Source organism: Pseudophryne corroboree, chromosome 4 (genome assembly GCF_028390025.1).
Source record: "Pseudophryne corroboree isolate aPseCor3 chromosome 4, aPseCor3.hap2, whole genome shotgun sequence".
NCBI lineage: Eukaryota > Metazoa > Chordata > Amphibia > Anura > Myobatrachidae > Pseudophryne > Pseudophryne corroboree.
In genome coordinates this window covers 391,142,289-391,157,568 of record NC_086447.1, presented here as the reverse complement: position 1 = coordinate 391,157,568, position 15,280 = coordinate 391,142,289, and the positions used below count along the sequence as shown (strand labels likewise).

The following is a 15,280-nucleotide window of genomic DNA, read 5'->3' as shown; positions in this document are numbered from 1 at the left end:
AATTGTATGCATTTTATAAATGGTGTGATTTCACTGAAGACTACTTATCAATGGTCATTGTGGTCAAAAGTATAAAACTAATTCACAGTTCTCTTTAGTGACAATTTTATTATTTTATTTATGGCACAAACCCTTGTTGAATTTAATTTGCAATAACACACCTCAAACAAATGTGTCAAAGCAATATACAAGCTCCATTTACACACAGTATTTTCACAGTTTACAATTAATCAATTGAAACATTATTGCAGATAGTTGTTCCATGCTAGCAATAAAAAAGGGATTTTTCCTGGTGCAGAAATGAAGTGCTTGGTTTCATTTAGACACAAGGTATTCACGTATTTATAAATGCTTTCGGTGTTCGTGATTAAAACCGGTCTTTCAACATTCCAAAAAGCACCACAAAGTTGATATTTAAGGCTTTTATGGATGAGGATCTTCTTAAGACATACAAATACATCAAAGGTTATAAAAAAACAAAAAGGTTTCCTTCCTTGTGTTGCTGTAGTATTTAATCAAAATTTAGAAACTGATTATTGGGCATCATACATCATATTCCGATAAATTAGGTTTGCCAATATATGACATACACGGTCAACCTTATGTTTGATGTTTTTATGTGAAATTTCTTTTTCTATTTGTCTTTTCAATATAATAAGGCAAGAAGCTTTTTTTTGTCGACTGCTTGAGGTAGTGTGTTATTTATAAAGACCCCTACAAACAATGGAAACAATGCTAAGTAGCAGAGTTCTCTGGTACATTCTGGACTGCAGTTGTAGGTGTCCCTAAGCGGAGTGAAGTGTATCAGTTTCCTGTTTATAGTTCTGCATTTTAACAAATGGAATATTTCTATAGTTTTATTTTAATGCACATAACTTCAGCTATTTTTAACATATTCAAATTTACTAAATATTCTTAAATAGAATCAAGTATACATGAAGATGACAATGGAAATGTATTTATGTCAAAAATATGTGTAGTGTAACCACTGGATACATTCCTACTGACATTATAATCAACCCCATACAACAGCCGCAGTACAAAGACCCTCTAACACAGGGATGGGCAATATATTTTTTAAAGGCCTTATAACTGTTCACTGGTCCCACAAGATGGTAGCATATTATATATGCATTTAGTGGTATCTGGATGACAGATGGTGTATAGATAGTCAATATGTCGAGGCCATATGGTTGTCAAAACGTCGACAGGTTCAAAAGGCCCATGCATGTCGACCATATGGAGTCAAACTTTTGACTGTCAAATTACTGTAGATCTATTATACCAAACCCGCATTGAATAGCAGAGAACTTCAGATGACATACTAGGCCAGCATGAAGTGTTTCACAGACTAAGCAGTAGGGAAAAGGACCACTAAATCCTATGATTAAATAGTTTCAACTGAAAACACACCTCAGACAAAGACACAATCATCCTTTGCAAAAGTTCCGCTGCATGGGCATGTCATGAGCCCTGCTGGTGAACAGGTTCTCTTCACCTGTGCTCTCCCAATCTAAAGATGACAATGGGGCTAATTCAGACCTGATTGGTGCTGTGCGTGTTCAAACAGCAGCAATCAGGCCTGAACTGTGCATGCGCCGGCGCATGCCAGACAGCCGACGGCTGTCTTTAGCTAGGGATCGCCTCTGCCTGATTGACAGGCAGAGGCAGTCGCTGGGCGGAGTGGCCAGGACAGCAGCATTAAGCTGCCGTTTAAGGGGCGCGGTCCGGCCAACGCAGGCGTGCCAGACCATGCTGGGTGCGGGCCACGGCGGCTGCGTGACGTCACACGCAGCCGCTGCGAGCCAGGCAGTGACGAGTAGCTCCCGGCCAGCACGCAAAAGCTGCGCTGGCCGGGAGCTACTCCTGAAGTGCAAAAGCATCACCGCTGTGTGATGCTTTTGTACTTCTGCGACGGGGCAGGGACTGACATGCGGGGCAGGCTAGCCCTATGCTGGGCGTCCCCCCGCATGTCAGTGTGCCTGATCGTACCTGTGCTAAATTTAGCACAGCTACGATCAACTCTGAATCACCCCCAATGTCAATAACACAATTACTCTCCATTTGCATAGATTTCAAAATCACAGTGCTCCTTAGGTTGATTTATAGCACTTAGATGTGTTGCACTGTTTTCTAACCATGCAGCGGCTTTTCTTAATCTTTGAAGGACACTATCAGTTAATCTGGTGAGAAGACCTTTACCTTCAAGTCATGTCCTACAAAGACACTGCGCTTGCACTGTGATTACTCGGACATCACTCCCTAGGAAAACTGTACAAGGCGGCAATTTATTTTGATCACATGTTGCCCATCATTCTTCTAAGGCACATCTTAGCATTGCACCTGTATAAATTAATTTACATTTAAAAACACAGGTTTTCTATTTTACAATTTATATCACATGTACCGCCTTTGATTTCATAGCAATGAAACACTTTTGCAACCTACTATACAATTATAAAAATATACACCAGTTAAGCTGCCAAAAAGTAAAAAAGTATAATTTCCACATAAAACTGAAATTTATCCCTAATAGGGCCACAAAAATGGTCAGAATATATACCCCAGAAGTTAAAAAATAAAAACATATTTCCATATGTAAAATCGTAACTTAAAAACAAGACCAATGCACAGTAGTGTGTACTACTTATTAAAAATAAAAAAGATCAGTAAAATATAAAATTTCAGCATTAAGCTAGAGATCATAGATACAGACATCTGAATGAAATAAGGCACATACTGTCCAGGCTGCATCATTTCAATACAAGTAGTAAAAGGAGGGATGACGAATTATGTTCTGGTAAAAACAAGAGGCTGGATGTGGCCCTTGAAGCAGGGAGAAATATGGAAAGACACACGAGGCAAAATGAAGGTGGATCTCTACACAGACGTGGTCACTCTGTCAATGGAGTTATTGACCTCATTTTTGTTAGAATCCAGTCCTTTAGCAGCATTCATAGTGGTACGCAGGTTCTCCACAGTTTTCTTCATTGTCTTCAGCTCCCCGGGATGAGGAGTGGCCCGCCTCAGAAGAGTTGCCTAATAGTAAGATAGATCTCACATTAAATAACAATAAATAAAAACATAAAACAAGTTAAGAAAAATAATTCTAATATTATGTCCATGCATAATACAGGCCCTCTCTTCTTTATATCCTCTCCTTCCATATGCATACTGTAAATAAATGGTAGACAACCCTGTTGGTCTACACACCCTGGATTAAGCAGAGAGAGGGAGAGATACTGTTATGGCACCCTACAGAAGGAACATGGTTGCAGGAGGCATTCAGTTTAAATAAAAACTAAGAAAACAAAAAGTACAATTATATATAAAGCCACTACAGCAATAGTATCATATATACAGTATATATAATCAAAATCATTGAAACACTACTCCTTTAAAGAGCAGCTCTACAGTATACAATCTCACAGTAATCTGCATATTTCTTCCCATACATCCAATAGAACAATAATGAAGGTAGATGAGCAGCCACTGCATAAACAATTTAGAAGTTACCACGTGCAGAATAATACAGAAAGCAGAAATTGATTAAATCTAGTAGCAAATCTAGTTAAAATTAATTTGTGGTCTTACACAATGATAAAAGCCTTACAAAACACTCCTGTCCTTGATAACACCATTCACTTTTCCCAACACCAAAACACATTCACAATGTACAGTACATGGACTTTTATAAATATAAAGTTTTAGCACAATCTAGAGAAGATGCAATTATATGAAAGCGAGTCTCCTGGCAACAAAATATAAAGTTATAATACAATAGTCTTGGCAGATTGCTTGTTATAGAATTATTGGAACACAGCTTTAATTTAACTTTATTTGTATATAGAAAACAAATACTAAAGTCCAACATAAAGGTAGTTCAGTCTTTCCGTCCTTCCTTTTCTGGAGAAGGTTGACCACATAATAGTGTACAAGCACATAGACAAAATAGCCTGTTGCTTTGCTACATATTATACCTGTGTAGTGAATAGGATTCTGTACTTAAAAGTAACAGCCAATAAAATAAAAAATACCGTTTCATCCTCTTCATCTTCTTTCTCGTCATCTAAGAATCGAATGGCACTTATTCTATTCATTGCTCGATCATTCCAAGTTTCATCAGACACATCATTAACCAAACTCTCGAAGGCTCCGCATCTTTGTAAATTGTCTGTAGGATAGCAATTCTGACAAGTTAAGATGTAGAAATAGAAAAAAGCCAAACCAACAAAAATTGTATGCTCAACATACAACTATCTCCTCTCTTCTAAACTCTATTAGGCTTCTCATGACTACAATCGAAGTTTTGTTAAATATTTCTAACACACAATTGAAACTTTCTCTCTCAATCATACAGTATAGGAATAAACTTTTATTTAAGCCTGACAACATTCTGAAATAAGTACAATTATGTTCTAATTACTGTCTACCAGAAATTAGTTTTGACCGGTCAACTTTGAGTGACACTATGAAATTAAGGGTTCTATGTATCATCCAGTGATAACCCCTATTTTCCCGCGATCCAGAGGAAGAGAGTAAAAGGGAAATATTTTAATTTTCTTATTAAAAGAAGTTAGATAAAAAAAATGAGACTTTTTGACAATAGTTATACCTCCTACAATTAACTACATCTCAAACTTTTTGTGGGGGGTACATATGTACTGAATTAATGGAATTGCTTTTCTTGTTCAAATTTAATTTAAATACTTTTAAGCACCTTTCTAGATTTATACAATTCCTAAAACTACATAAAAAGATAACATTTATGATAACTGTTCCGCATAAGGTAGAAAAGGAGATATTGCATACAGCACCAAATCAGATGGTAAACTGCAATTTCTCTGTACAATGTAGGGAATAAAAATCAAATGTCTGAGCAGTCAATGAGATGCATCACCTTTTCTTTGACAAATGTGTGTGGAATGATTTTGTTGTCCAATGCACTAATGAGTATACAATTTATAACAAAATGCAATAAAGTTGCTGTAAAAATGCTCTTTACCTTGGCCACCAGTCTCTGAAGGCATCTGTGGAAGTAGCACACATGTCAAGACCTTTTCTCCAGTCTCCACATCAACATCTGTCTGAAAGGTCAGTAGAGGCTGGGACTGGTTATCAGATAACCATAATGCCTTTAATTTTAGTGAGGTCAATGACAACGGTAAGTGGGATAACCTAAAAATCAAACAAAAACAAATCATACAAACAATCATACAATGGAATTATATTATACAGGAAGATTATTAACGTAGTGATTTTTTGGGAAAGCCAATATATCATTACCTGCATTGACACAGTTATAAATTAGATTTTACAATATTAATACTTTCAAATATGTAGGAGTTTTGTGGCCCTACTTTGTTGCCCAGAGTTACTCTAGCATTGCATAAGCACAATTGTATTCAGTCAAGAATCAATCAATCAAGAATGGAAAGTGTAATGTTACCTATTCCCAGCAACATCTAAGACATGAAGTTCAGTAGCTTGCGCAATTTCTGAGGGTATTCGTGTCAACCGATTTTCACGTACACAGAATACATTAAGACTGGAGCATCCACCAATCTATGGGAGAAAGGATAAAACACAAACAGTGCATTATAAATGTGCACACAAAAAAGAAAATAAAAAACTGTAAAATGTCAGGAACATTGACCACTGCATTTATTATGTTATTGTATTTAAAAATGGGAGTATAAAGGTTAAGAAATCTACAAAAGAAAATGTTGGTATTTTGATGGAATGTGAGTGGCCGAGTTGAAAAGAACATAAAATAAAAATTTACTCACCGGTAATTCTATTTCTCGTAGTCCGTAGTGGATGCTGGGACTCCGTAAGGACCATGGGGAATAGCGGCTCCGCAGGAGACTGGGCACAACTAAAAGAAAGCTTTTGGTCTAACTGGTGTGCACTGGCTCCTCCCTCTATGACCCTCCTCCAGACTTCAGTTAGGATACTGTGCCCGGAAGAGCTGACACAATAAGAAAGGATTTTGAATCCCGGGTAACACTCATACCAGCCACACCAATCACACCGTATAACTCGTGATACAATACCCAGTTAACAGTATGACAATAACTGAGCCTCTCAACAGATGGCTCAACAATAACCCTTTAGTTAAACAATAACTAAATACAAGTATTGCAGACAATCCGCACTTGGGATGGGCGCCCAGCATCCACTACGGACTACGAGAAATAGAATTACCGGTGAGTAAATTCTTATTTTCTCTGACGTCCTAAGTGGATGCTGGGACTCCGTAAGGACCATGGGGATTATACCAAAGCTCCCAAACGGGCGGGAGAGTGCGGATGACTCTGCAGCACCGAATGGGCAAACTCTAGGTCCTCCTCAGCCAGGGTGTCAAACTTGTAGAATTTAGCAAATGTGTTTGACCCCGACCAAGTAGCTGCTCGGCAAAGTTGTAGAGCCGAGACCCCTCGGACAGCCGCCCAAGAAGAGCCCACCTTCCTCGTGGAATGGGCTTTCACTGATTTAGGATGCGGCAGTCCAGCCGCAGAATGTGCAAGCTGAATCGTACTACAGATCCAGCGAGCAATAGTCTGCTTTGAAGCAGGTGCACCCAACTTGTTGGGCGCATACAGGATAAATAGCGAGTCAGTCTTTCTGACTCCAGCTGTCCTGGAAACATAAATTTTCAGGGCCCTGACTACGTCCAACAACTTGGAAGCCTCCAAGTCTTTAGTAGCCGCAGGCACCACGATAGGTTGGTTCAGATGAAAGGCTGATACCACCTTAGGGATAAACTGGGGACGAGTCCTCAATTCTGCCCTATCCATATGGAAAATCAGATAAGGGCTTTTACATGACAAAGCCGCCAATTCTGATACACGCCTGGCCGAAGCCAAGGCCAACAACATGACCACTTTCCACGTGAGAGATTTCAATTCCACGGTTTTAAGTGGCTCAAACCAATGTGACTTTAGGAAATCCAACACCACGTTGAGATCCCAAGGTGCCACTGGAGGCACAAAAGGGGGCTGAATATGCAGCACTCCCTTAACAAAAGTCTGAACTTCAGGTAGTGAAGCCAGTTCTCTCTGGAAGAAAATCGATAGAGCCGAAATCTGGACCTTAATAGAACCCAATTTGAGGCCCATAGTCACCCCTGACTGTAGGAAGTGCAGAAAACGGCCCAGCTGAAATTCCTCCGTTGGGGGCTTCCTGGCCTCACACCACGCAACATATTTTCGCCAAATGCGGTGATAATGGTTTGCGGTCACTTCTTTCCTAACTTTAATCAGCGTAGGAATTACTTCCTCCGGAATGCCCTTTTCCTTCAGGATCCGGTGTTCAACCGCCATGCCGTCAAACGCAGCCGCGGTAAGTCTTGGAACAGACAGGGCCCCTGCTGCAGCAGGTCCTGTCTGAGCGGCAGAGGCCATGGGTCCTCTGAGATCATTTCTTGAAGTTCCGGGTACCAAGCTTTTCTTGGCCAATCCGGAACAATGAGTATAGTTCTTACTCCTCTTCTCCTTATTATCCTCAGTACCTTTGGTATGAGAGGAAGAGGAGGGAACACATAAACCGACCGGTACACCCACGGTGTCACTAGAGCGTCCACAGCTATCGCCTGAGGGTCTCTTGACCTGGCGCAATATCTTTCTAGCTTTTTGTTTAGGCGGGTCGCCATCATGTCCACCTGTGACCTTTCCCAACGGTTTACAATCAGTTGGAAGACTTCTGGATGAAGTCCCCACTCTCCCGGGTGGAGGTCGTGCCTACTGAGGAAGTCTGCTTCCCAGTTGTCCACTCCCGGAATGAACACTGCTGACAGTGCTAACACGTGATTTTCCGCCCATCGGAGAATCCTTGTGGCTTCTGCCATCGCCGTCCTGCTTCTTGTGCCGCCCTGTCGGTTTACATGGGCGACTGCCGTGATGTTGTCCGACTGGATCAGTACCGGCTGGTTTTGAAGCAGGGGTTTTGCCTGACTTAGGGCATTGAAAATGGCCCTCAGTTCCAGAATATTTATGTGTAGGGAAGTCTCCTGACTTGACCATAGTCCTTGGAAGTTTCTTCCCTGTGTGACTGCCCCCCAGCCTCGAAGGCTGGCATCCGTGGTCACCAGGACCCAGTCCTGTATGCCGAATCTACGGCCCTCTTGAAGATGAGCACTTTCCAGCCACCACAGCAGAGACACCCTGGTCCTTGGAGACAGGGTTATCAGCCGATGCATCTGAAGATGCGATTCGGACCACTTGTCCAACAGGTCCCACTGAAAGGTTCTTGCATGGAACCTGCCGAATGGAATTGCTTCGTAGGAAGCTACCATCTTTCCCAGGATCCGCGTGCAGTGATGCACCGACACCTGTTTTGGTTTTAGGAGGCCTCTGACTAGAGATGACAGCTCCTTGGCCTTCTCCTCCGGGAGAAACACTTTTTTCTGTTCTGTGTCCAGAACCATCCCCAGGAACAGTAGACGTGTCGTAGGGACCAGCTGTGACTTTGGAATATTTAGAATCCAGCCGTGCTGTTGTAGCACCTCCCGAGATAGTGCTACCCCGACCAACAACTGCTCCCTGGACCTCGCCTTTATCAGGAGATCGTCCAAGTACGGGATAATTAAAACTCCCATCTTTCGAAGGAGTATCATCATTTCGGCCATTACCTTGGTAAATACCCTCGGAGCCGTGAATAGACCAAACGGCAACGTCTGGAATTGGTAATGACAATCCTGTACCACAAATCTGAGGTACTCCTGGTGAGGATGGTAAATGGGGACATGCAGGTAAGCATCCTTGATGTCCAGTGATACCATGTAATCCCCCTCGTCCAGGCTTGCAATAACCGCCCTGAGCGATTCCATCTTGAACTTGAATTTTTTTATATATGTGTTAAAGGATTTCAAATTTAAAATGGGTCTCACCGAACCGTCCGGTTTTGGTACCACAAACATTGTGGAATAGTAACCCCGTCCTTGTTGAAGTAGGGGCACCTTGACTATCACCTGCTGGGAATACAGCTTGTGAATTGCCTCTAGCACTGCCTCCCTGCCAGAGGGAGTTGTTGGCAAGGCAGATTTGAGGAAACGGCGGGGGGGGAGACGTCTCGAATTCCAGCTTGTACCCCTGAGATACTACTTGAAGGATCCAGGGATCCACCCGTGAGCGAGCCCACTGATTGCTGAAGTTTTTGAGACGGGCCCCCACCGTACCTGGCTCCGCCTGTGGGGCCCCAGCGTCTTACGGCGGACTTGGAGGAAGCGGGGGAGGACTTTTGCTCCTGGGAACTGGCTGTATGCTGCAGCTTTTTCCCTCTACCTCTGCCTCTGGGCAGAAAGGACGCGCCTTTAACCCGCTTGCCCTCATGGGGCCGAAAGGACTGTACCTGATAATACGGTGCTTTCTTTGGCTGTGAGGGAACATGGGGTAAAAATGCAGACTTCCCAGCTGTTGCTGTGGAAACGAGGTCCGAGAGACCATCCCCGAACAACTCCTCACCCTTATAAGGCAAAACTTCCATGTGCCTTTTAGAATCTGCATCACCTGTCCACTGCCGAGTCCATAACCCTCTCCTGGCAGAAATGGACATTGCACTTATTTTAGATGCCAGCCGGCAAATATCCCTCTGTGCATCTCTCATGTATAAGACTGCGTCTTTAATATGCTCTACGGTTAGCAATATAGTGTCCCTGTCTAGGGTATCAATATTTTCCGACAGGGAATCTGACCACGCAGCTGCAGCACTGCACATCCATGCTGAAGCAATAGCTCAGGCTTTCCCAACCACGGTCCTCAAGGCACACCAACAGTGCATGTTTTAGTGATATCCAGGCTTCAGCACAGGTGACTTAATTAGTAGCTCAGTTATTTTGATTGAACCATCTGTGCTGCAGCCTGGATATCACTAAAACCTGCACTGTTGGTGTGCCTTGAGGACCGTGGTTGGGAAAGCCTGCAATAGCTGGTCTCAGTATAATACCTGTGTGTGTATATACAGACTTCAGGATAGCCTCCTGCTTTCTATCAGCAGGTTCCTTTAGGGCGGCCGTATCCGGAGACGGTAGTGCCACCTTCTTTGACAAGCGTGTGAGCGCTTTATCCACCCTAGGGGATGTTTCCCAACGTGACCTATCCTCTGGCGGGAAAGGGTACGTCATTAGTAACCTTTTAGAAATTACCAGTTTCTTATCGGGGGAAGCCCACGCTTCTTCACACACTTCATTTAATTCCTCAGATGGAGGAAAAACTACTGGTAGTTTTTTCTCTCCAAACATAATACCCTTTTTTGTGGTACCTGGGGTAACATCAGAAATGTGCAACACATTTTTCATTGCCTCAATCATGTAACGTGTGGCCCTATTGGAAGTTACATTAGTCTCATCGTCGTCGACACTGGAGTCAGTATCCGTGTCGACATCTGTGTCTGCCATCTGAGGTAGCGGGCGTTTTAGAGCCCCTGATGGCTTTTGAGACGCATGGGCAGGCACAGGCTGAGAAGCCGGCTGTCCCATATTTGGTATGTCGTCAAACCTTTTATGTAAGGAGTCGACACTGTCACGTAATTCCTTCCACATAACCATCCACTCAGGTGTCGGCCCCGCAGGGGGTGACATCACATTTATCGGCATCTGCTCCGCCTCCACATAAGCCTCCTCATCAAACACGTCGACAAAGCCGTACCGACACACCGCACACACACAGGGAATGCTCTGACAGAGGACAGGACCCCACAAAGCCCTTTGGGGAGACAGAGAGAGAGTATGCCAGCACACACCAGAGCGCTATATAACACAGGGATGAACACTATAACGGAGTGATTTTCCCTTATAGCTGCTTAAATATATATATCTGCGCCTAAATTTAGTGCCCCCCCTCTCTTTTTTACCCTTTGTAGCTTGAAAACTGCAGGGGAGAGCCTGGGAGCGATCCTTCCAGCGGAGCTGTGAGGGAAAAATGGCGCCAGTGTGCTGAGGGAGATAGCCCCGCCCCTTTTTCGGCTGACTTTCTCCCGCTTTTTTATGGATTCTGGCAGGGGTATTTTTCACATATATAGTCTCTGGGACTATATATTGTGATTATTTGCCAGCCAAGGTATTAATATTGCTGCTCAGGGCGCCCCAACCCCAGCGCCCTGCACCCATCAGTGACCGGAGTGTGAGGTGTGCATGAGGAGCAATGGCGTACAGCTGCAGTGCTGTGCGCTACCTTGTTGAAGACCGAAGTCTTCTGCCGCCGATTTTCAGGACCATCTTCATGCTTCTGGCTCTGTAAGGGGGACGGCGGCGCGGCTCCGGGACCGGACGATCGAGGTCGGGTCCTGTGTTCGATCCCTCTGGAGCTAATGGTGTCCAGTAGCCTAAGAAGCCCAAGCTAGCTGCAAGCAGGTAGGTTCGCTTCTTCTCCCCTTAGTCCCTCGAAGCAGTGAGTCTGTTGCCAGCAGATCTCACTGAAAATAAAAAACCTAAAATATACTTTCTTTTCTAGGAGCTCAGGAGAGCCCCTAGTGTGCATCCAGCTCAGCCAGGCACAAGATTCTAACAGAAGTCTGGAGGAGGGTCATAGAGGGAGGAGCCAGTGCACACCAGTAAGACCAAAAGCTTTCTTTTAGTTGTGCCCAGTCTCCTGCGGAGCCGCTATTCCCCATGGTCCTTACGGAGTCCCAGCATCCACTTAGGACGTCAGAGAAAATAAGCTTAACGCACATATATAGAGATAATTCATTATGTGCATATAAACCATATGCCATCATTAATCGACAATGTTCAGCTATGAAAATAACCACAAACAAAATTATGCAAGCGTGTACATGATTACTGAAACTGAAAACACCTTATAACCAAAAGCTGTCCATGATCTGCTCAACTGGGAAATGGACTTCTCCACCCCATCATCACCTTAATTTTAAGCATTACACAGAAGAATATTTTTTATTTAGTGCATTCAGTTGTATACTGCATCAATTTCTTTATTCTCCAGTGTTAATACACAGTATAGTTTGGATTTAAAAATAAAAGGGGGTATACAATCTTTTGAGCAAAAGAGCAAATGCATGGATTTAATACTAGCAACAAGACTACCTGCTTGGATTTAGTGGATTAAAATCAATGGGGTTGATTCAATTGATTGCGAAGTGAAAAGCGCCGGGAATGCGGTTCCAGTGCTATTCAGCATGCTGTTTTGGCCGACTGCTCACACCGGGGGTGCGAGCAGACAAAACCAGTGCCTCACAACAAAACTAGTGCCGCAATGCTGTTTTCTGCCCTTGCGTGGCGCAAACAGCATTGCAGCAGGGCACTTATATGTTGGAGAGTACACCTAAACACCCTGTTTAAGGCGTAAATACTGGCATTCCCAGACAAGGCAGCTTGCTGAATTGAATAGTGCCGGGACCTCCTTCCCGGCACTACTAACTTTGCAATCAATTGAATCGACACCAATGTTTGTAGTGATTTTGTTTTATTCTATGATGGCAGTATAATGGATGAAGTGCACAAAAACATACTGGGTGGTATTCTAGGTAAGACAACATACTGTAGATCTATGCGGCAGCTTCATTTGTTATTTCTCTGCTCAGATCTTGTAAAAAAGGTTAAAATATCTTTAAATCACAGCTCTGGAACCCTATTAAATCAAGACAGATGATTTTGAAAGGATGCATTTTTAATTAAATCATTTCAATTGCTTTACTGATCATTGGCTTAAATTTTAAACAATATATTATCTCATAACAATATATAAAATACACACAATTTAAAATGAAAACAGTTTTTTTTTAACATTCTAATTACGTTGAACAGGAAGTTGAAAGAATACTGTACAAACATTTTACAAAAAATTCCTTATGCAATGAGACCCACTTTTGAGTAGCCAAACTTAAAATAAAAAAATTACTATCTGCTGGAAAAGTAGGAATGTAATACAGGTTGAGTATCCCTTATCCAAAATGCTAGGGACCAGAGGTATTTTGGATATCAGATTTTTCCGTATTTTGGAATAATTGCATACCATAATGAGATATTATGGTGATGGGACCTAAGTCTAAGCACAGAATGCATTTATGTTACATATACACCTTATACACACAGCCTGAAGGTCATTTTAACCAATATTTTTTGTAACTTTGTGCATTAAACAAAGTGTGTGTACATTCACACAATTCATTTAGGTTTCATATACACCTTATACACACAGCCTGAAGGTCATTTAATACAATATTTTTAATAACTTTGTGTATTAAACAAAGTTTGTGTACACTGAGCCATCAAAAAACAAAGTTTTCACTATCTCAATCTCAGTCAAAAAAGTCCGTATTTCGGAATATTCCGTATTTCGGAATATTTGGATAAGGGATACTCAACCTGTACTTAAAAATGTACACCATCCATGCCTTTGTTACATATAGCTGCAGGCGATTCACGGGATTTACAGGACTACGGAGGTTAATAAAATAGTTCAATCTGTATTTAACATGCAGTCTCCTTGAATAATAAAACGGTACAATTCAAGTACATGGGATGCAAGGGGTTACAGACAGACCAGATGGATCTCAGGAACTGCAGCGTAGAGTTAGTGAGCCTCATATTATATTTTTACTGTTGCTATGACAAGTACATATCAGACACACATTGAAAGAAAATGAAGCTACTTGATGCATAGTATATAGAGTATAGCATAAAACACACTACACAGGAGTTGAGCTTACGGTAATGGGGTCAAGTGAAGAGGTGTATTCAGAATATAGTAACCGAGAAGAAAATTCTAAGAGAAGGACAATAAATTGGCATGCAAACAGCTAAATGTACAATATGCATCGAACATTACTAATTTACTAAATGAAAGAAAAAAGTGGATCAGTTGGTATAGCAACAAGACTCCTACAAAAACTCATTTAACGCTGAATGTCAGTGACGTACATCTCGTACTCCAAGTGACTTGCGTATAAGACTATTTATTTACCACTCCGATTGCAATGCCCTGGACATTGCCAAACAAACATTTTCAAACTCTCATCTATGCTCAAGCCTCTAACCACAAATTTCTTTTTAATACATTTAAATCACTTCTCAACCATGCCTCACCTAACCCACCAGTAACCATAAATGTGCAAGATCTTTTTTCCTACTTCAAGGACAATATTGATAAGATCAGAGATGAAATGTTATGCTCTTCATCAGCCAGTGACTGGCTCAATTCCCTACCTGAACCCTCTGGCAACTTATGTTCATTTGAACCCACAAATGAAGATGAAGTATCAACGATCTTCTCATCCTCTTACTCTACTACCTCTCCTCTTGATCCTATACCCTCTCATATAAGTAATGATCTGTCTCCTGTGCTCATCCCAACCTTATCTAAAATCCGCAATCTCTCTCTCTTTACTTGTATCTTTCTTTCACTGTTCAAGCATGCAGGGATTACTCCCATTTTGAAAAAACTAAATTCTGATACTAACTCTTAAACTACCATCTCTCAGCTCCTGTGCCCCTCCAAGCTACTTGAGACTTGCCTACACTCTCCTCACACACTGTTTTAACTCGCACAACTTGTTGGACCCACTTCACTCAGGCTTTCATTGCCAACACTCCATAGAGACAGCACTGAATAAAGTAGTTAATAATCTAGTCACTGCTACGTCTAAATGCCATTGCTCACTTCTTATTCTTTTAAAGCTCTCTCCTGCTTTTAACAATGTTGAGCACTCTTTTCTCATACAAACACTACAATCCCAAGGTTTTCAGGACACAGCCCTTTCTTGGTTCTCATCTTACCTAGATAATTGCTCTTTCCGTGCCTGCGTCTCTGAATCCACCTCCTCTTCGCTACCTCTATCAGTTGGAGTACCGCAAGGCTCAGTCTTACTGTAGGTCAACTGTTTTTCTCAATCTATAGCACATCTCTTGGCAAGCTAATTAGCTCTTTTAGATTTCAGTATCATATGTATGCAGATGAAACCAAAGTCTACCTATCCTCCCCAGATTTGCAACCATCTGTATTGTTTCATTTCACGGATTGCCTTTCTGCTGTTTCATCTTGGATGTCATCTGGCCACCTCAAACTTAATATTTCCAAAACAGAATTGATTATATTTCCACCGGCCAATAGTAGTTACCAACCTGATCTCTATCACTGTTGAGAACTCAACAATTAATCCAACCCCAAAAGCCTAGTTGTCTCTGAACTGTCCTTTGTTCCCCACATTCAAACTGTCTAAAGATAAAGTTACATACATCTAAATAACATATCCAAAATATGACCATACCTTACACAAGACACTGCAATAACTGTAATCCATGCTCTCATTATCTCCCGCATTG

General features: G+C 42.1%; 1 protein-coding gene across 1 annotated transcript in view; it reads right to left on the bottom strand.

Annotated features, from left to right (window-relative positions):
• Positions 1 to 407: 407 nt before the first annotated feature.
• LRRC1 (leucine rich repeat containing 1) overlaps positions 408 to 15,280 on the bottom strand; it is a 428,784-nt gene continuing 413,911 nt past the window's right edge. Inside the window, exons 11-14 of the mRNA XM_063916718.1 lie at positions 5,450 to 5,565; positions 5,006 to 5,178; positions 4,038 to 4,174; positions 408 to 3,039 (exon numbers count right to left, since the gene is read on the bottom strand). Of these exons, the coding sequence (XP_063772788.1) occupies positions 2,881 to 3,039; positions 4,038 to 4,174; positions 5,006 to 5,178; positions 5,450 to 5,565 (585 nt within the window). The 3' untranslated portion in view covers positions 408 to 2,880. The remainder of the gene's footprint in view (positions 3,040 to 4,037; positions 4,175 to 5,005; positions 5,179 to 5,449; positions 5,566 to 15,280) is intronic.